This window comes from Streptopelia decaocto (assembly GCF_964273445.1).
Source record: "Streptopelia decaocto genome assembly, chromosome: 24".
In the NCBI taxonomy this organism is placed as follows: domain Eukaryota; kingdom Metazoa; phylum Chordata; class Aves; order Columbiformes; family Columbidae; genus Streptopelia; species Streptopelia decaocto.
The window spans coordinates 2,373,330-2,398,574 of NC_138679.1; the positions used below are offsets into that span (position 1 = coordinate 2,373,330).

General features: G+C 58.0%; 2 protein-coding genes across 7 annotated transcripts; both read left to right on the top strand.

Annotated features, from left to right (window-relative positions):
* Positions 1–424: 424 nt before the first annotated feature.
* TLE2 (TLE family member 2, transcriptional corepressor) lies at positions 425–11,487 on the top strand. Of its 6 annotated transcripts, none has more exons than XM_082072190.1 (20): positions 425–798; positions 877–974; positions 1,612–1,675; positions 2,684–2,728; positions 4,325–4,387; positions 4,552–4,626; positions 5,002–5,182; positions 5,371–5,471; positions 6,178–6,270; positions 6,527–6,571; positions 7,434–7,571; positions 8,520–8,661; positions 8,871–9,031; positions 9,395–9,471; positions 9,753–10,002; positions 10,184–10,431; positions 10,607–10,754; positions 10,828–10,978; positions 11,073–11,149; positions 11,231–11,487. In XM_082072190.1, the coding sequence occupies exons 1-20, from the start codon at positions 775–777 to the stop codon at positions 11,336–11,338; spliced, it is 2,289 nt and encodes a 762-aa protein (XP_081928316.1). In that variant the 5' UTR covers positions 425–774; the 3' UTR covers positions 11,339–11,487. The 6 variants fall into 6 exon arrangements, with proteins under 6 accessions (XP_081928316.1, XP_081928315.1, XP_081928317.1 ...); XM_082072189.1 differs by having other exon boundaries at positions 426–798; positions 4,999–5,182; XM_082072193.1 differs by having other exon boundaries at positions 427–798; positions 5,455–5,471.
* Positions 11,488–14,657: 3,170 nt separating this feature from the next.
* LOC309449811 (guanine nucleotide-binding protein subunit alpha-11) lies at positions 14,658–23,492 on the top strand. Its single transcript, XM_082072239.1, has 7 exons — positions 14,658–14,811; positions 18,889–19,073; positions 19,586–19,740; positions 20,631–20,759; positions 21,504–21,633; positions 22,360–22,513; positions 23,143–23,492. The coding sequence occupies exons 1-7, from the start codon at positions 14,676–14,678 to the stop codon at positions 23,331–23,333; spliced, it is 1,080 nt and encodes a 359-aa protein (XP_081928365.1). The 5' UTR covers positions 14,658–14,675; the 3' UTR covers positions 23,334–23,492.
* Positions 23,493–25,245: the final 1,753 nt, after the last annotated feature.

Sequence of the window (25,245 nt, forward strand, 5' to 3'; positions counted from 1 at the left end):
AGGCGAAGGGCCGGTCCTGAGCTCCCCCTTGGTCTTAGGCTCTTTGCAGCCCCGCGCCCAGCCCCGGTGTGGCGGCCCGACCCGGCGGTGAGCCGGCCCCCCGCGCACCGGGGGCTGCAACCCCCCCACTCAGGACAACTTCGTTCGTGCTTTCGGTGCCCCCGCGCTGCCCCGCTGGCGGCCGGTGCCGTGTCTGTCCCGGGAGCGGGCTGCTCTCAGCCCCCGGGGCAGTCGGCTGGGCTCCGCTCCCGCCTCTGCCCGGCGCGGGGCAAGTGTGCCCGGGCTGGCGGACATGCGGGAGGGGGATCCCGGGGCTCGGGGGCCGCCCGGGCCGCCGCGGGCACGGAGCCGGTGCGGCCAGCGGGGCCGGAGCTCCGGTGCTGCCCGGGCCGGCGGCGGAGCCGCTCGGTCCCGCCGCCCCGAGCGCCCTCGCGTCCTGCGGGGATGCGCCACCTTAAGCGGGCGCTGGCGGACGGGGCGCTCGGGGCTGGGCGGCAGCTCGGGGATCCGGACACCGCCGGGTCCGCCGGCGCCTCCCGCCCCGTCCCGCCCCCCATGGAGACCCGCGGCCGCCGCGCCGCCCCCCCCGCCCGCCGCCGCCTTCGCCCCGCCCGAGCCGCTCGGCGCCCCCCGCCGCCCCCCCGCTGCCGGCGTCGAGGCGAGAGCCCCCCGGGGACCCCCGGAGCGCGGCGGGGGGAGCGCCCCCGTTAGGGCGGGAAGACGGGCGGGGAGCAGGGGCCGGGGAGCGGGGGGGCCGGGGCCGGGGCTCTCAGGATGTTCCCGCAGGGGCGGCACCCGGTAAGTACCGGGGCGGGTCGGGCTGGGCGAGGGCAGCGCGGCGGAGCCGCAGGGTCCAGCCGGGCCGCTTCTCCGCAGACTCCGCTCCAGCCCGGGCAGCCCTTCAAGTTCTCGGTCCTGGAAATCTGCGACCGCATCAAGGAGGAATTTCAGTTCCTGCAGGCTCAGTACCACAGGTGAGCGCGGAGCGGGGCTGCGGGAGCGGGACGGCAGGGAGCCCCTGGTTTGGGGGGAGCGTGGGGCAGGGGGTGGGGAGACGAGTGGCTCAGGGGGCAGGAGGCGGCTGCGCGTCGGGCAGGGGGAGCGTTCGGATAAGGGGTGTAACAGGGACTGGGGGAGTCCGGGCATGGGGAGAGGATGGGGCGCAGACCAGAGGGTGAATTGGGGCAGGAGAAGATGGAGAATGGGGGGTCCTGGTGGAAGGGGCGCTTGGGGAAGAATGGGAGAGGGGTCTGGGCTGAAGGGCAGCATGAAGCCTTGAATTGGGGTGCCGGGTCTTCACAGGAGGTCACAACGGGGAGACCACCCACGGTTTGTTTCCCCCGGCTGAGCTGGGTGTAGGGCGACATGGAGGGGACGGCACCGGGAACGGGGCTCTGGGGGGGTGACGGTGTCTTGGGGCAGCGCAGACGTGGGGGATTTGGGTCCCCAGCGATGGCAACACCAGCCAGGGGTCTGCGTGTGACACCCCCGTGGCCCCACGAACCCGCGGGGCTGGAGCTGTGCTGAGCTTGCTGAGTTCGCAGGGTGGAAAGCGGGGACGGGGGAGACGGGGCGGGAGATGCGGGTCTGAGAGTGAAAACCCCTTTGCAGCCTGAAGCTGGAATGTGAGAAGCTGGTGAGCGAGAAGACGGAGATGCAGAGACATTATGTCATGGTGAGCTACCCCTGCCCTGTCCCCCGTGTCCCCCCGTGTCGTCCCTGACCGCCGTCCTCCAGTGAGGTCCTGGGCTCTGGGTCAGCTCAGCCGCTCACCCAAATGGGCCGGTGGGCTCCCCAAGCCCCCCTGCCAGGGGTCTGTGCAGCTTGGGTGATGGGGCTGGGGGGGCGTGAGATAGGAAGGAGTTAATGGTTATTCCTAGCAACGGCTGGCTCTTCTGCTGCTGCTCTGTGCCACTCGAGCCCAGGAACTGTGCCATAGGTTTTGTCTCTTTTATTTTCTCCTTTCCCTTTTTCTGTTTGGCCTTTTAAGACATCTCCACCATCCTTCCTGTCTCTCTCCCAAGGGGGGGTGGGCTTGGAACTGATGGATACCCAAAGGCTGGTGTTTTGGGTGGAAGGGGAAGCTGCCTTTAGAAGGAGCAGGGAAGGACCCCTCCTACGTTTCCAGCGTGGGGTTAATCCCCCCGACAGCGACCACCCCAGCCCGTCCGTTTGCAGCCCTGACAGGAGGGGGAGCTGCTGCTGCAAGGAAGGGAAGAGGGTGGGAATGGCAGAGCTGGAGCAGCATTCCCTCCCCTGCAGCATCCGACATAACCAGCCACTCCAGGGAAAGGGGGAACCCAAATTATGCCATCCCAAAGGCAAACAGACCTAAACCGGGGCAGCCCCCATCCCCTGGGCGATGACAGCCCGGTGCATGAGGCCAGGGGTGTGCTGGGCTTTACTGGCACGTTCTGTCACCCACCAGCTGGGATCTCTTCCCACATCCCGGAGGCTCCGGGGCTCTGGCTCCTGTTCTCCTGGTCCCAGTCACAGGGGTTGGACGGTCTGTGCTGTGGCTGCTCCTGCCTTGTCCCGGGCTGGTGGCGCCGGTCTCGGCCGTGGGACAGCAGTTTGTCATGGGCTGGGGGCAGAGCCTGGGGGGGCCGCAAGCCCCCGGCTGGGAACGGGCCGTTTGCTCTGGGCAGCCCCTGACCACGCTGTGTTGTGATTTTGCTCCCAGTACTACGAGATGTCCTACGGGCTGAACATTGAAATGCACAAGCAGGTGAGTGAGGTGGGGTCCGGGGAACGGTGGGCTGGAGACTTTGCTGGGAAACGACCTCCCTTGTCCCCACGGAGCCGCAGCGGCACGGGAGATGCAGCACGGCCCTGGGTGTGCGGCTGCCATGCAAAGTGGATCAGCAGGGGCCAGGCAGGGTGCTGTGGGACAGGGTCTCCTCCCCACGTCCCAAAGCACCTCTCGGAGCCTGGCCACGAGCCCTGTGTGCGCACATCCCTGTGGCCCCAGATGCAGGAGGGAGTGTGGAGGGCGCTGCAGGAGCCGGAGCCCAGAGGCAAATGGATTCTGTCTTCTTTTTTGGTCTTTTTTTAAATTGCTTTTTCCTTTCCCGAAGCCAGAGGAGTGTTTTCACCCTTCCCTGGTTCCCCTTTTGTTCCAGCGTTAATTTGCTTTCCCTCTTCAGATTTATCAATCTAGTCATCACGGGCTCTCTGCCAGGGAAATTAGTTTGGAGCAATGCCTGACAAAGTGGCAAGTCAACTGCCATATTCCTCCAGCTGGCTCAGCCCCTCCGAGCTTGCTCCTTTTGTTAGCAGGGAGAGTTGTAGAGCCCGTGAGCGCGTTCCTGCCGTCCCCATGTGCTCCCGGCTCCAGCGGGATGACAGGGACCCGGGGTGGGGTGACAGAAGCCATGGCCAAGTGGTTGGGAGAGAGACCCTGGGCGGCTCCTGGCTCTGCCTGGGCAGGAGGGGTCCAGAGAGGGGGTGTCTGGCTCCAGGGTCCCATTTGGGTGTCAGGACAGCGGGTGACGGGGGCTGCTGGAGGCTCCCCAGGTAAACGTTCCCTTTGTTCTTTGCCGGCTTTGCGCGTGGTTTGACCTCTGTGCCGCGCTGCCGGGGATGGTGGAAACCTGAGACGAGAAAGCACTTCAGAGCAGCCGATCCCTCCGCCAGTGCCAGAGCGATTTGCGGCGGGTGGGGGGATCGAGTTTTTCCCAGGGGGTGCGGATTTCCTTTTGGAAGCCACAGCCCTGTCCCTTGGGAAGCGCCACTCGCCCGGTGGGACACGGCTGGGCTGTGGGTCTGAGGAGAGGACAGGGGGTACGGGATGCTCAGGGGGCTGCGGGGGGGAGCGGGAGCCCCTGCTCCGCCAGGCAGGGAGGGCAGAGCCCGTACCGGTCGGTGCTTTGCAGTGTTTTGCTGGCACGGTGCAGAAAGCTGAATCCGCGTGTGGGAGTTGTGCATCCTCCTTGCTCTCCCTCTGGCTCCAAGTCCAGCGTTCGGGGGGGAGCAAGTGGCAGCTCCGCTCCCCTGCCCGGCCGCGGGTGGTGAGAGCGGCAGCCACAAAACCACAGCGGGTTTGGGCTGAGCAGAGCCAGCCGGGCTGTGAAAGGACTGGCAGCTCGGAGCTTGGTTTGGCCCGTGTCCGTGGGGGAATTTAGGAGTTGGGTGCCCTCCTGTGCGCCTGGGGGGACACAGCGGCCTGGGAGGGTCCCCCGGCCCTGGGGTTTGTGCTGAGCGGATGCACATGGGGAGAGCTCAGCTCCTCGGTGTGTCTGCGGGACGCTCGGCTGCCCCGTGGCGCTGGAGGGGCCGGGGCGCGGAGCCCCCTGTTTGTGGTGATACCACCTTCCTCTTCCAGGCAGAGATCGTCAAGAGGCTGAGCGCCATCTGCACCCAGATGATGCCCTTTCTGACGCAGGAGGTGAGGCTGGGGACAGGAGATGCGCACTGGGCTGCTCGGGAAGGGGCGAACCCGAGTCCAGCCTGACCAGCGGGAGGTTGGGGGGCAAACCTCTGTCCCTGGGCAGCGCTGGGCTCCCTCTGGTTGGGAGCGGGATGTGACGTCCCTGTTCTCATCCTGCCCAGCACCAGCAGCAGGTCCTGCAGGCGGTGGAACGGGCCAAGCAGGTCACTGTGGGGGAGCTGAACAGCATCGTGGGGGTGAGTCCCGGAGGCTCCATCCTGCTGGGCGTTCAGACCGGGGCGGGGGAAGCCGGGCCGGTAACGCCGGGGCTGCTCCCGCGTGGTCAGAGGCTTTGCCGCTTTGTCCCGATGGCGTGGATGGGTCTGGGGTGCTGAGCAGGGTAAAGCGCGGCCTGGGCTTGTCTGCGGGTGTTGGGATCACATCTGCACCCACTTGGGGTGCTTGGGGGAGGTGATTTCCCTGGCCTGTGCAGCCCCCCTCCCCTCCTCATCCTCGCACCTCATCCCGTTGTGCTTCGCATCGCGGCTCCTGCGGGAGGCTGGGGGTGCCGGGCATGGCTGCTGCCCCCTCTCCTCCCCACTGAGAACCGTTTGCTCTTTCTCTTTCAGCAGCAGCAGCTTCAGCACCTCTCCCAGCACGCATCCCCCCTCCCGCTGGCCCCCCACCCCAGCATGCAGCCCTGCCTGAGCGCCGCGAGCGGCACCGCGGGGCTCCTGGCGCTCTCGGGGGCTCTCATGGCTCAGGCCCAGCTGGCCAAGGAGGAGAGAGCGGCCCAGGATGGGGAGAACAGAGGTAAGGGCAAGAAGCACAGCTGGATTAACCCTGGGGCGGGGGGAGCAGCAAGCGCTGCACATGGCAGATCCAGCTCATTAAATATCTGCAGATGGGCCAAGTCAGAAGCATGGTGTGATTTTTCAGCCCACGTCCCGCTGTTTCCTCCCCTGTGCTCTCTCCTCTCTGCCCGGGTACTTGGGGCGCAGCCTCCGCATTAACAGCCTCTTCCTCTCCTCCCTCTGCCTCGCTGCCCCGGACCTGCCCGCCCGCGGTGCCGGCTGCCGCTCCAGAGCGCACCCCGAGCCGGGTGAGTCCGCCGGTGGCCTCCATGTGTGGGCGAGCAAACGGGCTCCCCGAGTCCTCAGCTCCCCCATGGCCAGGCAGAGCTCGGGGAGCCCTGGGCAGCGCGGGGGCTCATCCGGCTCCCTTGGCGAGCGCTCGCAGCGGGATTTCCAGGGGTGTTTTGTTTCCTGACCTGTCCAAGGCAAACAGCCCAGAGGTGGCCGAGCGCTGGTGGCACCCGTGGTGCCAAGGGGACGCAGCGGTGGGGGCGGGGGCTGCGTTCATGCAGCTCCTGGGGGGAGAGGAGGAGGGAGAGAAGGTCCCTGTGTTGTGTGGGATGGATCACCCCTGTGTACCCAGATCCTCCTCCAGAGATCTCCCAGGACATAGGGAGCATCCTTTCTGCTCCGTGCTTGTGTGCGTTGAGGCTCTTCATCCTGCTGTGCTGGAAACCATGGACCGCGTGGGGGTCCTGGGATGGGGCCGTTTTCTCCCAGTCCCCCAGCACCATGAGCTCTGCAGGGCAGCCCTGGGGAGGCCGTGTCCCAGAAACTGCCCCAGCCCAAGCGCTGCAGCTGCTCCGGGAGGAGGGGCGGCCTCTCCGGTGTCACCCCGTGTCCCTCTGGTTTGCGTGTCCCTCTGGTTGCATTGTCACAGCGAGCGTGGGGGGTTTGGGACACCTGCAGCTGCGGCAGCGTCTCACACACCTTCCTCTCCTCCTCTCTGGCCAGAGCGTTTCTGCCTCCCCTCCCGAGAGCCCGCAGGACGAGGGGCGGCCGGGGCTGAAGCGGAAGCGGGAGGAGAAGGAGCTGCCCGGGCATTACGTGAGTGCAGCCAGGAGGGGCTGGGGACACGGGCCTGGAGGTGACGGGGAGCTCTGTGGGTGCAGAGGGCTGTGATCCTGTGAAAATAACCATAAAACCCCCCCACAACCAAATGAAGAGCCCTGGGGAGGCCCCGCAGCCAGAGCGTTGAGTCGCTGCCCGCAGGACGTGGTGTTGGTCCCCAAGAAGAAGTGCAGGAGAGCGGAGCTCAGCCCAGCTCCTGACCCAGCCTTTGGGCCTTTCTTGCCCCTTGCAGGATAGCGATGAGGACAAGAGTGACTACAACCTCGTGGTGGATGAGGTGAGCCCGCAGCTCAGGGATGTGTAGTCGCAGGTTTGTCCAGCTCAACGTGCAGTCGTCAGGTTTAGGACTCTCCTTCCTGAGCTCTGGGGTTCGTTTGGCTCCGGGTCGTTGCTGCTGAGCAGGAGTGAGCACGGGTGCTGTACCAGCCCCGCTCCGCCGTGGTGGTGCCAGCCAGGGCTGGTTCCTGTTTGCAGAGTTCTGGGTTGAAGGCTGTGCCAGCCGGGGCTCAGCTTTGCTCTGAATTTCAGCCTCTTGCAACCAAACCGGCAGGTGATTCTGGCACAACCTTCCCTGACCCCGGGGCAGATACAACAGTATTTTATCCCAGCTGTTCTTGGCAAAGATTATGTTTTCAGGGACATCCCTTTTCTTCCCCTGGAAGACTGGGGGGAGGGTTTAGGAACATCAGCAGGGATTTCTGCAGAAAACGGCACATAAAAGCTTCTCGTCAGTGTAATTACGGTGATAAAAATCACAGCCCTAATTGAATGGTTATAGGGGTGCAAGAGCTGATGGGTGGCCTTGCCTCGGAGATGCTGTTGAGGGGCTGCCAAGTGGCCCTTTCTCAGGGTGTGCTGGTCGCCCTCCCTCCTCGTGAGGGCACCCGTGGCCACCTGCGAACCTGCTGCCACCTCTGATTTTGTTCAACGAGAAAACTCAAGGAGGTTTTTCATCCAGGGGCCTGTGGAGCAGAGCTGAGGTGCTGCAGGTGCTCCGGGTTGACGCTGCTCGGGTGGGATATTTGGCGGCTGGGTGAGAAGCTGGCGCGACGGAGCACACGGGGGCTCCGTGGTGCTGCTCTCCAGGGCCCTGCCCTGCACAGCGGCACCGCGGTGCCCGGTCACTCTCCTTCCCGCAGGACGCCCCCTCGGAGCCCGGCAGCCCCGGCCGCGCGCCCGGCCGGCTCGCTGCACCGCGCCCAGAGCCGCCCGGCAGCCCGGGCTCCGTCACCTCCAGCCGCAGCGCGACGCCGCTCAAGCCGAGGGACCAGAGCCTGGTAGGGGGGTGGGCAGCCAGGCTGGGGGGCAGCGGGGACGCGGCCCCACGTTTCTCTGCTGCAGACGGTGGGGGAGGACGTGCTGGTGCCCGACGTTCAGCACCCGCCGCCGGGCAGAGGTCGGTGCCCTGGGAGCGAGGCCGATCGGCTGCTCTGCGCGGGCCCGGCTCTGCGGGGATTTTCCATCCTGCTGCTCACAGCCATCGATTTTCCTCTCTCTTTTGTTATTTATTTCCTTTTTTCCCCCCTTCCTCCTTGCCAAGCACCAGCACAGTGCTCAGATTGAAACATCAGCGTGCAGGGAGGGAGAGGGAGGTCGCTGCCCCCCCGTGCCCTCCCCGCCGCCGCGGGGACCCAGCGACGCGTCCCCACCGTCCCGGGGTCAGGAGCCGGCGGGGGCTGCGGGGAGCGCTGAGCGGTGGCTCCCGGCACAATCGGATTAGAGCAGACAAAGCGCCCTGAGCAATCTGCCAGCGCAGCACGCAGCTTTTCTCCGTTATTAATTCTTTTTCCTTTGCCGGTGTTGACAAAATCCCCAGGCGGAAAAAGAGAAAGAAATAGAAGAGGCAAGAAAAAAGAAAAGGGATGAAATAGCTGTGGGGATTGAAGAGGCTGTTTTGTCCCAGGGGTCCCTCTGGCTGGGGAGGGGGTGCGCCCTGCACCAGAGGGATTTTGCAGGAGGGAGCAGCAAATCTCTGTCACACCCCCCAGGGCTGTGGGGTGCAGAATTGCGGCAGCTCAGGGTGATACGGGGCTGGTATTCGGCGTTTGCACCCGGGGAAGGGAGGGGGGTCATTCCACGCTGCGAGAAGGGCCACAGCGGGGCTGGGGTGCAGGATGGTGCCCCCGGTGCCCTGTCCCGGGGGGTCCGGTCTGTTTTGGGCCTCGGCGCTGGGCACCGCTCTGCTGAGCAGCGCTGCCGAGGCCGCTCTTCCCTCTGCCGTGCAGACCGACCCTCCAGCCAGCGCTCCCGCCTCCAAACCCTCCTCTTCCTCGCCGCCCCACGACTCCCTGACGCCCGGCCCCGGGCCCAGCGCGGCCGCCCCGCTCCGGCAGCCCCCGGCCAAGGTGCCCGCCACCGACACCATCGGTGAGTGCTCTGCACCCAGCTACCTGACCTATGGGACTCGGGGGCTGCCCCTCTCCTTTGGCTCGTGGTCCATGACCTGCCCACCCTCCTCCTGACCCGCTGGTTCATGCCAAGTGCAGCAGGGCCCGGTGCGGAGGTGACGCCGCCTCTTGCTGCTGGACGCCCTTGTCCCTGGGCGATGCTCGCTCACTCCCGCTCTCCTCGTGCAGCTCTCCGCAGCCCGCTGAGCGTGTCCAGCCCCTACACGTCCTCCTTTGGGCTGGTGCCGCACGCCACCCTCAATGGGGAGCTCCCGGCCACCAGTGTCTACATGGGCATCCACCTGTCGCCGCAGGTCAGCAGCACCGTGATGTACAGCCGGTCCCCAATGGTGAGTCACTGAGAGGCCCCATCTGCCTGCACGTGTTGGCCGTGCCCCTGTCCCTGGCTGTCCCCGTGCACGCTGTCCCCAGCACGCAGCGTCTGCACCGCTGCAGGGAGCTCAGGCTGGGGGTGCAGCACAGGAGGGGCTCGGTCTGGGCGCATCTGGGGGGCCAGGGGAGGCAGCAGAGCTCTCGGAGGAGCCCCCACTGGTCCCATGGTGTCTTTGGGAGCACATTTTGGCCTCTGTCACTTCCACGTGGAGGAAGCAGCAAGCAGGGACCTTGCGCAGAGCCGAGCAAGGGGTCACAGCCTTCGTGTCCCCTCCTGGGGTCTGGCCCTTCGCTCATCATCTGCCCTTTGCTTTGTGCAGGTGGCTTTTGAGTCGCACCCTCACCTGAGGGCCTCCACCATCTCATCTTCACTCTCCACCATCCCCGGAGGGAAACCGTAAGTGTGGTGGGCGCAGGGGCTGCAATGCGGCAGGTTTCCTTCCCCACAGCTCGTTTCCACACCCGGCAGGTGTAGCACAGGGCCTGGCTGGAGTGTATCTTCACTTCTGAGTCCAGAGCTGTCATTTTGTTTCAGGCAGCTGGTGGTAACAAGTAGCTCGTTAATTATATCCTTCATTAGCCAAAGTGCGTGGGACACCTTCCACCTGGCTCGAGTTTGGCTGATGGGAGAGTTTGGCTCACATGGGTTGTTCAGTCCTCTCTTCTGTCCCCTTTCAGCGCCTACTCGTTCCACGTCAGCGCCGACGGGCAGATGCAGCCGGTGCCGTTCCCACCCGACGCCCTCATCGGCTCCGGCGTCCCCCGGCACGCTCGGCAGCTGCACACCCTGACCCACGGCGAGGTGGTCTGCGCCGTCACCATCAGCAGCTCCACGCAGCACGTGTACACCGGGGGCAAGGGCTGCGTGAAGGTGTGGGACGTGGCGCAGCCGGGCACCAAGACCGCCGTGGCTCAGCTGGACTGCCTGGTGAGGACGGGGGGCAGAAAGGTGTTGCGGGGAGGCAGGGCAGGGGAATGTGTGCTGTTACAGTGGAAGGAGACAGAGGGTCCTTTTGTGTCTGTGATGGAAAAAGGAGAAGCATCTCCTGTACCCCCCCAGGCACTGATCAGCTCCTTCACTCGCCCCCTTCCCTGTAATCCAAATTCAGAACCGTGACAACTACATCCGGTCCTGCAAGCTGCTGCCCGACGGCCGGAGCCTGATCGTGGGGGGAGAGGCCAGCACCCTGTCCATCTGGGACCTGGCGGCCCCCACGCCCCGCATCAAGGCCGAGCTCACCTCCTCCGCCCCCGCCTGCTACGCCCTGGCCATCAGCCCCGACGCCAAAGTCTGCTTCTCCTGCTGCAGCGACGGCAACATCGTGGTGTGGGACCTGCAGAACCAGAGCCTGGTCAGGTGAGCCCGGGCAAGGGCGGCGCGGGCAGGGCTGCTCCGAGCTCCTGGGGCCACTCGGTCCCCGCAGTCTGACCCAGCCCACGGGACAGTCCCTGTCCTCGCAGCCGGGGTTTCACACTGCGGATGCCGTAGTCCTGATGGCTGTGCCCTCCCCAATCCATCCCCACTTCCCCAGGCAGTTCCAGGGCCACACGGATGGCGCCAGCTGCATCGACATCTCCAACTACGGCACCAAGCTGTGGACGGGGGGGCTGGACAACACGGTGCGGTGCTGGGACCTGCGCGAGGGGCGGCAGCTGCAGCAGCACGACTTCAGCTCCCAGGTAGGGCCGGGCTGGCGGGAGCTCCGCGGGGCCGGGACCGGCTGGCGCTGCCCGAGCCCCTCTGTCCCCCCAGATCTTCTCCCTGGGGTACTGCCCCACGGGAGAGTGGCTGGCCGTGGGCATGGAGAGCAGCAACGTGGAGATCCTGCACGTCACCAAACCCGACAAGTACCAGCTGCACCTCCACGAGAGCTGCGTCCTCTCGCTCAAATTCGCCTCCTGCGGTAGGCGAGCTCCGTGTTTTCTGCTGGGGCTGCGTGCGGCCCCAGATGGGTCCTTTTGGAGTCCCGAATGCTGACCCATTTTCTCCCGCCCCAGGGAAGTGGTTTGTGAGCACGGGGAAGGACAACCTGCTGAACGCCTGGCGCACGCCCTACGGTGCCAGCATCTTCCAGGTGTGGGGGGCGTTCGGATGGGTGTTCCAGGTGCTGTGAGCCCCCAGTGCCGCCCTCACTGCCCAACTCTCTTATCTCCAGTCTAAAGAGTCCTCGTCAGTGCTGAGCTGCGACATCTCCATCAATGACAAATTCATCGTTACGGGCTCCGGCGACAAGAAGGCCACGGTGTACGAGGTGGTGTATTGAGGCCCTGCCACCATCCATCGTGGAAGGGGCCCAGCTTTGCCCACCGCTGCTGGTGCAGCCCTGACCTGCAGAAACAGCTGTAAGTTATCGGTAACAAAATCTATTTAACTGTGTTTTCAATCCCTTACTAATAAAAATGGAACAAAGGAGTGGCTGGTCTGTTGACAGGCCAGGGACTGATGGAAACTCCTCCCCACAGAGCCCCTGAAATGTCACGCTTTAGGAAGACCTTACACACCTTGCAGGTACTTATTAAGTGGCCTCCCAGGCAGCATTTACACAGTGGGACCTGCAGCAAAGGGAAGGAGATGGTGCTGGGGGAATTCTGGTTTATATAAGGCTGGCACTACTGTCGTTTTACTGGTATGAAGGTCTCTCATTTACCAAATGACACATTGCTTTCCTTTTCCTTACGGCAAGAGGTGTGTTGGGAAGTGCTGACCATGCAGTGGCCAGGAGGGGGTTAAAGAGCAGCAGGGGCCCGATCCTGACCCGAAACACATGGCTCAGGAGGGGAAGGAGGCATTGGGGTGGTGGAGCTGGCTGGGTACAGGCTGGCACAAACCTGGAATGTGTCACCACTCCCCGGACAGGTCTCAGCCTCACAGACACAGTGCAAATTGCTGCTGTGGCTGCTCCCCCCGCAGCTCCCTCCCCAGGAACCCGCGTCTCCGCTCGGGGAGCCATGGCAGAGCCCGGGGAAGGAGGAAGAATGGAGGGAGGGAAGGATGAGGAAGGAAAGGAGGGAGGGAGGGATGGAGGGATGCGCTGGCGGCTGCGGGCCCCGCTCCGCTGCACTGCTGCCCTCTGCCGGTACCGCGGCTCAGAGCCCGCGGGAGCGGCCCCGCACGGCCGGGGGGGACCCGGCACCGCCCCGGGGACTGCGGCGGGAGGCGGCGGCCGCCGGGGCCGCTCCTGGGGCTGCCCGGGGAGAAGCGGTTTCGCTCCGGGATCTGACACCGACAGCGGTTCTGCCGCGGGGCTGCTCCTGGCAGAGTCTCTGCGATAGGGACGCACCAGCTTCGCTTGCTCTTGCTCATCTCTCGCAGACCACCTCTCTGCTTTCTCCTCCTCCCCTTTTCTCCCAGGTGATGTTCCCCACTTTTGATCACTCTTCTTTCCTTCAGACGACCGAGAGGCAGCTCCTGGTCCCCCCCACCCTCCCACGCTGCTGCTTGGGAAGGGGCAGCCACCGCAAACAGACACCTCCCAGTTTGGGAGATGAGATTCCAGCCCCATGGGATTGTCAGTTCCCGTGGAGACACTGAGGACCGAAACCCCACTCTGCATTTTTCCAATAGCTAAAGGCATAAAATGTCAACTGGCAGCAGGGTACTTGTGGCTGACAGAAAATGACGCCCCAAAGTTGTGGGGGGAATGAGAACCCCGCACCACCTCTGCTGCTGAAAGCTCATCTGGGACATGAAGTGTAGCAACGGGTTCTTTCCAAGAGTTGGAGGAAATGTGGTTGTTCAACTTACAAAATGATCACAGAGCAGAAGTTGTAGTCGGGGTTCTAATTCAGTAGAGAACATGCAGGAAGGGACGTGCGCTCGGCTCTCAGAATATCCCTCTGTGTACGTGTGCAGCTGAATGGGAGATCCTGTGCTCAGAGCACCTGGCTCCTGCGTTAAGATGGGAGCAGTTCTCAGCTTCTGTTTGCGAGCTTTCTCTAAGCAATGAAAATTTTCCTCAATTAAGTTGCTGATCAAGCAGCTGCAGCAAAATGCAGCTGGGCTGCCCCTGCTCCCCTCAAGCATCTGGAAATGGGGCCAGACTGGAGAAAGGGAAAGGGACTAGGAAATGTCTGCAGTGTTGTCCAAACGTGTTTGCATCCTGATGGGCCCGGTGACCGAACACCCTTTACAAGGGCTGGGCCCTTCCTCTCTGCAAACGAACGGGGAGCCGGTTCTGGCAGCGCAGCCGCTGGGTTCCGACCCCCGGCCCCACTGGGGCATTGGGATGCAGCAGCAGAATCCCAGAGTGTCAGAGGTTGAAGGGCCCTGGAAAGCTCATCCAGTGCAATCCCCCCATGGAGCAGGAACACCCAGATGAGGTGACACAGGAAGGTGTCCAGGCGGGTTGGAATGTCTGCACAGAAGGAGACTCCACAACCCCCCTGGGCAGCCTGGGCCAGGCTCTGCCACCCTCACCCCAAACAAGTTTCTTCTCATATTTAAGTGGAACCTTTTGTGTTCCAGTTTGCACCCATTGCCCCTTGTCCTGTCCCTGGTTGTCACCAGAAGAGCCTGGCTCCATCCTCCTGACACTCCCCCTTTCCATATTGATCCCCATGAACGAGTCACCCTCAGTCTCCTCTTGTCCAGCTCCAGAGCCCCAGCTCCCTCAGCCTTTCCTCACACGGGAGATGCTCCACTCCCTGCAGCATCTTGGTGGCTGCGCTGGACTCTCTCCAGCAGTTCCCTGTCCTGCTGGAACTGAGGGGCCACAACTGGACACAAGATTCCAGGTGTGGTCTCCCCAGGGCAGAGCAGAGGGGCAGGAGAACCTCTCTGACCTACTGACCACCCCCCAGGAGCAGCCGGAGCCCGGCAGCGCTGGCGCGGCTCTGCCTCATGATCTCCTCCTCTGCACCCGGGCTGCCGCAGCCGTGGGCGGCGGAGGGAAGGAGGGAGGCCGGGCTGGCGGGCTGCGGGGCCTACAGCTGCGGCGGGCCCGGCCCGGCTGGGCCCGAGAGCTGCGGGAAGCGCCGCAACGCCGCGGGCTCGCCCTGCGCCGCCGCCTCAGCGGCCACCCCGGCGCCACCGGCCGGCGGGCCCGGGCCAGGCCGCGGGAGGGCGGCGCCGGCTCCGCCACCAGGCCGCGCCCCGCGATGGGCGCCCCCGGTCCGCCACCGTCCCACAATGCCCCGCGGCCACGCCCCGCTCTGGGAACGCGCGTCCGAGCGCCTTCCCCCCGCGCCCGGCCAACCAAACTTGCGCCCCGGTTGGCGCAGCGCCGCCCGCCCCGCCCCGCCCCGCCCCGCCGCGCTCTCCCACTGGCGCCGCCGCCTGTCAGTCAGCGCTTGTTTTCGGCGGCAGCGGGTTGGGTTGCGCCGGCTCGTCGCTGGCTCGGCGGGGCCGTGAGGAGGGAGCGGCGGGCGGCGCAGCCGGGCGAGGGCACCGCTGAGGGGTGCGGCGGCGCTAGGCCCGGCCGCGGGAGTCGGGGCCGGGGCCGAGGCCGAGGCCGGGGCTGGGGCCGGGCCGGGCCCGCGCCGCGGAGAGAGGGAGGGTGGGGAGGGAAGGGGGCGCCGGGCCGGGCTCCCGGCCGTGTGGAGGCCGGTGGTCGGTGCCGGGGGGCGGGGGGCGGGCGGGGGCGTCCCGGCCGCGGCGCGACCATGACTCTGGAGTCCATGATGGCCTGTTGCCTGAGCGACGAGGTGAAGGAGTCGAAGCGCATCAACGCCGAGATCGAGAAGCAGCTGCGGAGGGACAAGCGCGACGCCCGCCGGGAGCTGAAGCTGCTGCTGCTGGGTGAGGAGCGGGGCCCGGCCCGGCCCGCGGAGCCGCCGCTGCCGCCGCGGGGCCTGGCCGGGCTGCGGGGCCTGGCGGGCCCGGGGCTGCGGCGGGTGTGGCGGGAGCGGCGGGAGCCACGGGCGATGCCGCCCGGGCCGCCTTCCTCCGGGGCCGCCCCATTGCCGGCCCTTTGTTTGTTGGATTTTTTATTATGCGCTCTGTGTCAAAATGGATTTTGACATGAGCAGGAACTGTGCAGCTGAAATTGCTGGTTCTGAACGCGGGCACGCACACGCATGGGGAAATGGTCTGGAGGAAGCGCTTCCCGGGGCAGCCTGGCCTTTATTAGCGGGTGAAAATTCACTGGTGGGGTTGGTGCTTTTTGGTGTTGTCAGTGAACTTCTGGGCCTGGAGTGGAAAAACTGGCCTCCAGCTCCTAAACCAGAGTTCCCGCTGTGCCGTCCGAGGAAGGCCTGGGGTTAGGACTTGGTGTAGGGAACCTGCAGGAAGGCGAAGCGCTGAGGACGCGCGAGTTCCGCGCCTGATGAGGAAATGGCTCTAGCGTTCAGCCGTCCCTTTGGAGGTAGAGATCACCTGTGCGGCGATGAGGATGTCGGTGTGCGGACTGAAAGGCAGTGGTGTTCTGTGGCTGTGCAGATGGGTGGCTATTCTGTGTTTAGATAAGGTTTATAGGGCGGGTAATCAGTTACAGGAGCGGCCGGCGAAGATTTCAGGCATTTGTATTCTTCTTCAGCAGTGAGGTTGGTGTTCATGTCCAGGTAGCCCCCAAACTAAAGGTACAGTTTTCATGGGTATTGTAGTTTATCATTGGTTGCGTATGTTTCCTGCTTTGTGGCTTAAATACTGTGTCATCTCAAGCTGAACCCTGAAGCAGATCTGATGGATCGAGCTCATTCCCTTGGGGTCTGTCCTGAGTTGGGGACCCACTAAGGTAAAGGTTGAAGAATGAGCATGATTGTTACAAAAACAAATGTAAAACTTTGCATACAGAGGTAAGGCTGTGTCTGCCCAGTCCCGTGGAGGTCTCCAGTGCTGACATTGGTGCATAGTGATAATTGTTACGGGAAGGCCAGGGCTTTCCTTCTCGCCATGAAACCTCAGCAATTAATGTTGCGGTTCCTTGGGTGAAAGGTAAAATCGGGGGGTTGATGTTTGTGCTCTTCGAAGGTGCTGTGTGGGTTTCTGGAAGGCTTCTTGCAGACTAGAGAACTGCTGCCCTAAAGCAGCCCCACAGAAGCAGCTGTTTCAAAATAGGTTGGTGCCATAGGAGAGATCTGGGTTAAGAAGATCCCGCTGGATCTAAAGATTTTGCTTTAGAAGTAATTCAAATTGCTCAGGAATCCATTCTGCTTTTCTAAAATATTCAGTTAAGTAAGTTTCAGCATCAGATTTAAAAAACAAGTCTATATGAGGAGGTTAATATTGGATAAGCAAGACTCGCAGTTTCAGGACGTGTTTGCTGGGAGCTTTTCACTGGATACAGCGCTTTGCCCACCTGAAGCTGTGGCAGGTAACGTGCGCTCGCTCTCCTTGGCATAACTGCCGGGATTTCTTGTGTCTTGCTCCTGTTATGCGCAGTTCTTACGTTCACAAATATTAGTGATGGTTTTAGTGAGAGGGCTTTGCCAAATCTTCAGCATTTTGAAGGCTGCGTGTGTGGAGGGAGTTTCTGCCTCGTAGGAACTCTGGTGATTTCTCTTGTCGCTGCACCTAGTGAGTTAGAAGCCTAAAAAAGAAAACCGGAGTGAAGAATAACCGTGCTGATCAATGTTGAACCTGGTACTAAGAAATTTGATTTGAAGGTATTGGACGTTGCTCTCTGGTATAAGGCTGTCATTTGTCTTTTTACTGGGTGTGGGGAGAATATTTTATACCAAAATTATTGTGATTAAGCCTGGGGTACTGTTGGCTGAGTGATGTATTTTAAAAGCACCTGTCAGGTACTTGGGGACCATTAGTAGCTTGTTGTAAACTCCGCTGCTTTCACGTGTTGACAGAAGAAATGGTGAATTTGGATGATCTCCTTGTCTCAACATTGTTGTGTTAAACAAGGTGCTGTTATAAACGCAGGAGGCCGTACCCAGCAGAATGTGCGATGTTCTGGTGTGGGGCTGTTCTGTGTTGTTGCTGGCTGAGCTAAAACCAAGAGGCACCTTTAAAAACCAAACCGAACCACCACCAAACCAAAACAGAAATCACACCCCACACCAAAAAGCCGGTGCTGACAGAGTGACAGGAAGAATCTGTGTGTGAACCCCTGAGTAAGTGAATGGCTGGTGCTGAGGTTTCTCTTATGTTTTCATTATTGGAATGCTTTGAAGTATCACTTTTTTCTTTCTCAGTTTTGGTCGCTGTGGTAAAAGACAAGGAAGTATTTCTCACCACAGCGAGAGAAACCACAAAACGTTTCAGTTTCCAGTTTTTCCCCCGGTTTCTGGTGTAGCTTTCTGTTTGAGATGGAGATAGTTTGCTGCATGCATGTTAACGCTGTTTGCGATGTGAATTTCTAACGATGCTGACATAATTTCTGTCAGCTCTTGGAGACGGGAAGAGTTTGTTTATTTTAAGCGTGCTGCTTCTAGTGATGTGCTTGCTGCTTTTAGTTGAGCATATTTATTTGTTTGCCTTTTAGCCTGGCACTATAAACATGAGTAACTGAGCGTCTGTGTGCGAGCAGGGATGTGTTTGGTGGTGAATGGGATCCTGTCTCTGTCGCCGGTGCGAGGGAGCACCTGGTGCTTGTCTGTACCTGCAGAGCCAAAGGATTCGTCACTCAGGTGACACGTTTTAGGTTTTGCTCTCAGTAGCCAAGCGAGCTGGGACACCGTGTTAAAAAGAGCTGTCTTTATTATATAGATTCTGTATAGCAAACTTTAGGAGACTGAACAAAGCAACAGGTGTCAGTGGTGCACGTGTGGGGTGAAGTGTGGGGGTTTGCAAGACCTGACCCATATGGCCCCTCCACAAAAGGTCTGGTGTGTATAGAATGGAAGTCGCTGGGTGCTTCCCATCATAGCAGTTGAACCATGGGTTTACCAAGGCTGTGTAACGGCACGGATGCTTTAGCTGATGATGTTTTCCTCCCATAGTCAGTGTGTTAGGGAGTTCCCACTGTTCTTTTATACTAATATCATCTGTTGGCCTTCACATATTAAATGATGCTTTTCTGAGGCCATAAAGGTAGGAGCGGGAGGACCCCCCATGTGAGAGGGGCCCGGCCTGCGCTCCGCTTGGCATCAAATGGTGCGGACAGCTGTGACAATGTCCTTCTCCGCTCTCCCTGCCCGTCGCTGCCTTTAACTCTGTAATATCAGAAGGCTGCGAGCAGTGTCAGAGGTATCTTGCCACAATCATTGAATCACTTTGGTTGGAAGAGACCCTCAGGGTCATCCAGTCCAACCATAACGCAACTCTAGCACTAACCCACACCCCTAAGAACTTCTAAATAATGACAATTATAACTTCAGTCCTTAAGAGCAAACATGTTTGCACGGTATTTTGGGTTACTGGGCAGATGCACTGACTCGTTTCAGATGGATAAGCAAGTAGTTTCTTGAGTTCCATTCTCTAACTTCAGAGTTGATTTTTCTCTGTGCTCGGTTATTTTCTGTGGAAAGACACGTGCTCTATAAGCTGAAGAGCATTTTGTGCCGAATCGCAGCGAAAGAAAATTCACTCTACTGCGCAAACAGGCTTCCCGCAACCCGCTCTCTCTGCATCGTCTGGGTTTGCAGCGCTCACCAACTCCAGAGCACATCTGGGCCCTCCCCGCGCTTGGAGCATCTTGCTGGAGTATCTGGGAATAGGTCAGGTGTGACGGACAAGGGCCCTTTGACGCAGGACGTGTGGGAGGGGCTGTAATGTGAGATTTGGAATAAGAACCGGAGCCGCGTTCGGAGGCTGCTGCAAAGGACAAGATGTCTTCCTCCTGCGCTGCTGGGTTCATTGCGCGGATGAGCGGGGCCATCCGGACCGTCTTGTAGTGTTCTGGAGAGCGGCTAAAAAAGTGGCGTGTACTTGGGTGTAGTAATAGGAACTGCGATGGCTCCTAACTCTCTCTCTTGCGTTCTGCAGGCACTGGGGAGAGCGGAAAAAGCACGTTCATTAAGCAAATGCGTATCATTCATGGCTCAGGCTACTCTGAAGAGGACAAAAAAGGCTTCACCAAGCTGGTGTACCAAAACATCTTCACTGCCATGCAGTCTATGATCAGGGCCATGGAAACCCTGAAGATTCTGTACAAATACGAACAGAACAAGGTAAGTTTATAGCGATTTGTGCGTGTGTTCTTAGTTGATTGGGATTCTAGGGTTTGACTCCTGAGTTCCTGTTTGTGTCCTTTTGCGTTGCAATCTCAACCTCCCTGAGCTCTTTCCTGTAAATGCTTTTGGGCTTTGCTTTTTCTGACGTTTCACTGATACCTGTTTCCATTTACTTGACTGTGTTAAGGGACAGAGCGGCTTTCTCAGGGGGGTTTGTGCTCTGGCCTGCAGAGCGATGGATTGGGATGTGATTTCGGGTGCAGGAGAGGTGTTCTCTGTACTCATTTCGAGGATTCCCTGTTGCTACGTGTGTCAGGCTTTCCTTTGCTTGAGTTACTGTTCCCGTTGGAACTGAAGCTGCCAAAATACATGCTGGACCCAAAAGATGCTGCTCCTGGTACTTATCACTGTTGCTGCGACCTGTTGTTTTCTCTGATAGGTGCTGACCAAAGGTGCAAACCTTTCTTTTTTACTTATGATTTTTTTACTTTTGAATTTCCAATCTCCAGGCCAATGCAGTGCTGATCCGGGAAGTGGACGTAGAAAAGGTCATGACATTTGAGCAGCCATATGTAAGTGCAATTAAAACATTATGGAACGACCCTGGGATACAAGAGTGTTACGACAGAAGAAGAGAATATCAACTTTCCGACTCAGCTAAATAGTGAGTATATCATCACTGACGTACTGGTAGGTGGTAGCAGTGGTCTAACAAATGCCTATCCAATTAGTTTTTTTGATTGAAGTCTAGAGTTTGTTTCAAAGGGCAGGAGCATTGCTGTAGATTTCACTACGTAGTTTGTTTGAAGTACCTTGGATCTTTTTCACGGAGGCAGATGAGTCTTGCTGGTGTTTTAGACAAGCTGCACGGTCTCTGCTGGCCACGTCAGGGGGAGCAGGTGACTGATAACTTGTTGAATCTGGCTCCAGGAAGGCAAAGAACTTTTCTGGAGATGGGGGGGAGCTGTGTTTAGTTGGGGGTAGATTTAGATCTGGAAATTCCTTACCATTTGCTACTTTTCCTGAGGGTTTGAGGTGTTCTGGTGGGGATGAAGACAGCTGTTCACACATCTGCTTGTGAACCTAAGGCTGGAATCTCCACCTTCTGCCATCCCTGTTGGTTCTGGCTCTCGGTTCAGGTTTGTCCTTTGGCCTACAGGTGTGTACGGATGTGCCACCTAATGGATTTATTATTAACAGAAGCAAAGTCTGGTGATAGAGGTTTGTTTCTTAACAGAAGACTTTAGAAGAGACTTGATTCTGAAAAATAAGCATCCACTGTACTTAAACTTTCTCTGGAGTGAAGCTTGTCTTCCACACTCCTATACAGAGTTGATAAAGTTGTCCTTAATTTATCTGTTTGTCCTCCAAAGGGGATGGCTGGTGAATTACTGTTCCCCAAAGATGTATTATGTTATATTCCACATCATGTTTTAAATGATTCAGGTGACTTCTGACTTCCTTGTTGTGCCAGGGAAAGACTAGATGTAGCAGTGTTATAAATCTGTGTATTTATGTCCCGCAACCTAAGGTTTTCCGTTGTGCTTCCTGTAGCTATCTTAGCGACGTGGATCGTATCGCTACCCCAGGATATCTACCAACTCAGCAAGATGTGCTACGGGTTAGAGTTCCTACAACTGGTATCATAGAGTACCCCTTTGACCTAGAGAATATTATCTTCAGGTACTGGAGGTGTATTCATGTTACAGCTGAACTGGGAGAGGGGTGATGTGGTTTGGGGAAGGATGAGTTCTGGGTGGCGTTAGCAGGTGCAGGTGCTTGGTTGGGAGGCTGGGGTGGCTGTGCGTGCTGGGATGTTGTAGGTGTCTGCTGACAGGCGCTCCTGTCACAGGGATGGTGCCACGTTTTGTTCTGAAAACTCCAAGCTGAAGCACCGACTGTCACAAAACAGGACGTGCTTTGGAATTGTGCTCTCGGGGTGACACCAAAACTTGCTGCCTGTGCTGCTGCAGCAATAGATGGTATTTGGAAGCTTAAGCCAGCAATCGAGCGTGGCATAAAGGACACAATGACACGTCTGGCTATTGCAAGGCAGTTTTCTCCTTAGTGCTCTGGTACTTCCGTGCTCCCTGCACGTCTCTGCTGCAGTGTTGACATGACAAGAGAGGAAGAGAGGGGCATCCTCTCTCAAACCATTCACTTGCAGATCTGGAGAAAGTCCTCTCTCTGTCCTGGTTTGCTGACCTATGGAATAGGTGTAGAGTTTTAGCGAAGGTGGACTAGGTGTGTTGCACTTCACATGCGAAAATAATGTTAGTGTACTAAACAGGTGGGGCTTGAAACTGAGGATCTGAAACGTGTGGCTAAGTTGGACAGTAACCTCACTTGTTCTCGTTGTGTGCTGGTCCTTTGCGTTTGGATCGAGACCTGCAGCTCATTCTGTGCCTCTGTATTTCTCTTCCTTAGAATGGTTGACGTTGGAGGTCAAAGATCAGAACGAAGGAAGTGGATCCATTGCTTTGAAAATGTGACTTCCATCATGTTTTTAGTAGCACTTAGTGAATATGACCAAGTTCTGGTGGAATCTGATAATGAGGTAAGAACGGGAACTCCGCGGGAGGGCGGGAGGAGAGGAGGAATCTCTTGAGCTTCTTGGAGGTTGGTACCAAAGCGCTTGGTGCCAAGTTGGATTAGCAAGTGGTGTTGGTTTTGGCCTTCACTTCTTCCTATTGCAAAAGAAACATGAGCCTTAATGGGTCATGGTGTCCCTGCAAGCGGAAAATTCACGGAGCATTTAAGTCACCTGTACTTCTCAAGTAATAACTGAAATACTCCGAAATTGCTGCGTTCTGTGTGCTGCGGAAGGTACAGTGCAGGGACAGCACGCTCTTAAAAATCACCCGCTCCTCTTTCCCGCGCTGTTATTTTGTGCAGTGACTGCTGTCTCGTTAGAGGCTGCCTACAAGGTGCAGTACTGAATTGTTGCACTTGCTGATGTATTAAACCCCGTTAGGTAACAGCAGTTATTCCTGTTCTACTAGACAAAAAGCGTTCACAGAGCGTCGTGCCCAGTCCTCTCAACGCACAAAATGACTTTTAAGCCTTTCGATATGAATCGCTCGCTAATTAAATGAAGCTTGAGTCCATCAGATTTTGCGTTTCCTTTCCATTTAGCGGCGCAATGTGAGCCGGACCCCACCTGAGGCCAAAGTATTGTGCGTACAGCACCTGAGGTGCTGGATCAGTGCAGATCTGAGTGCAGGTAGCAGAAAGGCAGCTCAGTGCTCATTTGTGAAAACAAGGCTTTCTTTTCTTATTTCAGAACCGTATGGAAGAGAGTAAAGCTCTCTTTCGAACCATTATCACTTATCCGTGGTTCCAGAACTCTTCTGTTATTCTCTTTCTCAACAAGAAGGATCTGTTGGAAGACAAGATCCTGTATTCCCACCTTGTTGACTATTTCCCGGAGTTTGATGGTGAGTGTTTAAGGAGGAACAATCTATATCTGGTTTGGTTAGATTTATCTTTTTGAGAAAACTCAGATCTAGACATGAGGAAAACATCTGAATTTGAGAAGGAATACCTACAGCAATGAGAAAACGTCACCAAAATGCACGAAGATAATGGAATCTTGATTCTATTAACTGTCATTCCGCGCTTTCAAAACACAAGGCAGGGGGAGAATTGCCATTTTGCGAACAGCTTTCATCTTTGAAACAACTGATGTTAGTTGTGGTCCCGCTCTGGCGTTTCGTGCCCCCTGCTGTCGGGAAGCACGAGCACACACAGTTGTTAGTGTGGAAAACAGGGTGTTTTTACAGCGGTCACACAGTGTGTGCTTCTGATACAGCTTAGCAGCTGGACACGAGATCGTGACATCAGGAAGCGTCATATTCTGTCACTCGTAATTAGTGAATGCAGCAAGTTAGGGAAATGAGAAGCATAAGCCACTTCACTCCTGGGGCTTTTATGCAATAAATGATCGTGATTTTTTCTTTCTAGCTCTATAACCATAAGAAAAGGCGTTCTGGCGATTATCCCGATGGATCGACCCGGGGAACGCGCTCGGCATCAACCCGTTAACCGCTTTCTTTGTTCACTGCAGGCCCGCAGAGGGATGCGCAGGCAGCCCGCGAGTTCATTCTCAAGATGTTTGTGGATTTAAATCCAGACAGCGATAAAATCATCTATTCCCACTTCACGTGTGCCACAGACACGGAAAACATCCGCTTCGTCTTTGCGGCCGTCAAGGACACCATCCTACAGCTCAACCTGAAGGAGTACAACCTGGTTTGACCCGCTCCGCTCGTGGCCCCTCGAGAGGCGTCGTCGTGAAGAAAAGACAAAACGAGAAATTTTAAATATGACAGGAAAAAAAAGTTTTAATTTTTCGATGATGTAATGATTGCAAATTGTCTGATCTGTGGAGTGGCAAGTGCTCGGTGTTATCCTGCAGTCTCATGTCTCTGTCCACAGAGTAGTTGATTTCATATTTTTAACAAATTGCTTTTATTTCACAGTTAACGGGGATACGCCTCATTTCTTCAGCACCTTGCTTACTTCTTAATTTTTGCCGAACAGCTAAGGCAGCCTCATCTTGAGCTTTCCTTTGTTGCTTAGCCACGTTTTTCCCCCCTTTTTCATTCCCGTGGTATCTATAGAAAAGGAAAAATACCTTTCCAGGCGAGATGGTGAGTTCACTGGACTGTGGGAGTGCGGATGCTACTGGTCCCTTCGCCATAGGGTGCCTCTGGTGTAATGTGCCGACCCTGCTTGCGTCCCCGGCCTGGCCTGCCCTTCCCCAGGACACGCTCCATGGGTCACTGTGATGAGATGTTGGGCTGGAGCGATCGCTCCAACCCCTGTGCAAAAAACAAACGAAAAAGGAAAACAAAAAAAAAAAAAAAGGAAAAAAGGCAAAAGAAACAAAAAAAAGCCATCACTTTTCCATTCTTTATATGTTCTAGTTCCGAGTTATTTTTTCTTATCAATTATAAAAGGTATGAAGACTGTGATTTTTTTTTTTTTTTTTGTTTAAATTATTGATGTTCTATACATAGTTTGCTACGTGTTGCTGTATTTTGTTCATGGACTACAAATGATGGAAGCTCTTGGAGCAATAGCTGCTGAGCCTGGGGAAGTGCCTGACTGTAATTGTTCTTTATTTGATTCTGGTTTTATTTTCCACACACACACGCATCCCCCCACACTACAAGCGCACGCACGAGGCTCAGTTTGCGGAGGGACGCTACGTTTTGTTGGTTAGAGCGTGTGACAGCGAGCGAGCGACCCTGTGCAGCAGATCTCAAGAGCACACGGGGTGGTTGTGGCGTTTAAACATCAGACTTCGGATGCAAAATCTCGAGTCTCGTGCCACCCTCTTGCTCTTTTCTTGCGGCTCGTAGCAAACAAGCCTTGTTTATTGCATTTTGTGCCAGTGCGTCGAATGACTTTGTAAGAATTCCCCGGTCGCATCCGGCTTGCAGACTTAGAAAGGACCAGAGCTGGTAGGTAGGATTCTTAGGTGAAAAGATTGAGGCTCTTGGAGGGAGCGGCGGTTCTCTCTCCCCTTTTACGCATTCCCCCGAGGCACGTGCTGCTGTGTTTCTCTCGAGAGGAGCGCGGATCCTCTCTGGAAGACTCGCACGCATCCTTGCTCCAGGGTGCCCGCGATAATCGGGTTCCAGGAGACCCGAAAGGTCCGGCCGCGCTCGCACCGGTGCAGCGGGAGAGCGGAGGAGCGAGGGTCGCTGGTGCAGTGGAAGGCAGAGCAGAAGCCGTTCTGGGTTCTAGGTGCCAAATCAAACTCCGCTAAGCAGGAGGACGTGAGGCCTTTGCACCTTAGGGAGCTTTTTCCAGGAGCCGAGGCGAGTGAACAAATGTGCTAAAGAGCTGTTGCCGGCCTGGAATACGGCGGCAAAGCAGGAGTGACAGGACGCAGGGACATCTGACCCGCCTAAACGAGTCCTTTAGCCGTCACTAATGCTTCGGTTTCAATTCCAATGAGTAGCATTGGGTCCAAATTCTCTGGATCGACCAGATTGCCCCCGCCAAGGCGAGTAGATAAAGACGAAACGCCCTGCGCTGGTGAAGGGGGCTGCTGATATTTTGTCTCTTTTGTAGACAGAGCACTACATCAGTGTTTTGCACAACATGTAAGAGTAAATCTTAACTGTCTGAGATGCTTACGATGCTTCGATCTAGAACA

Coding starts and splice junctions, on each gene's coding strand:
- TLE2 (XM_082072189.1), top strand. CDS start 775: ATGTTCCCGCAGGGGCGGCACCCG. Junction 799..876: donor TCCCGCAGGGGCGGCACCCG/GTAAGTACCGGG, acceptor GCTTCTCCGCAG/ACTCCGCTCCAGCCCGGGCA. Junction 5,472..6,177: donor CAGAGCGCACCCCGAGCCGG/GTGAGTCCGCCG, acceptor CTCTCTGGCCAG/AGCGTTTCTGCCTCCCCTCC.
- LOC309449811 (XM_082072239.1), top strand. CDS start 14,676: ATGACTCTGGAGTCCATGATGGCCTGTTGCCTGAGCGACGAGGTGAAG. Junction 19,074..19,585: donor ACAAATACGAACAGAACAAG/GTAAGTTTATAG, acceptor TCCAATCTCCAG/GCCAATGCAGTGCTGATCCG. Junction 21,634..22,359: donor TGGTGGAATCTGATAATGAG/GTAAGAACGGGA, acceptor TTCTTATTTCAG/AACCGTATGGAAGAGAGTAA.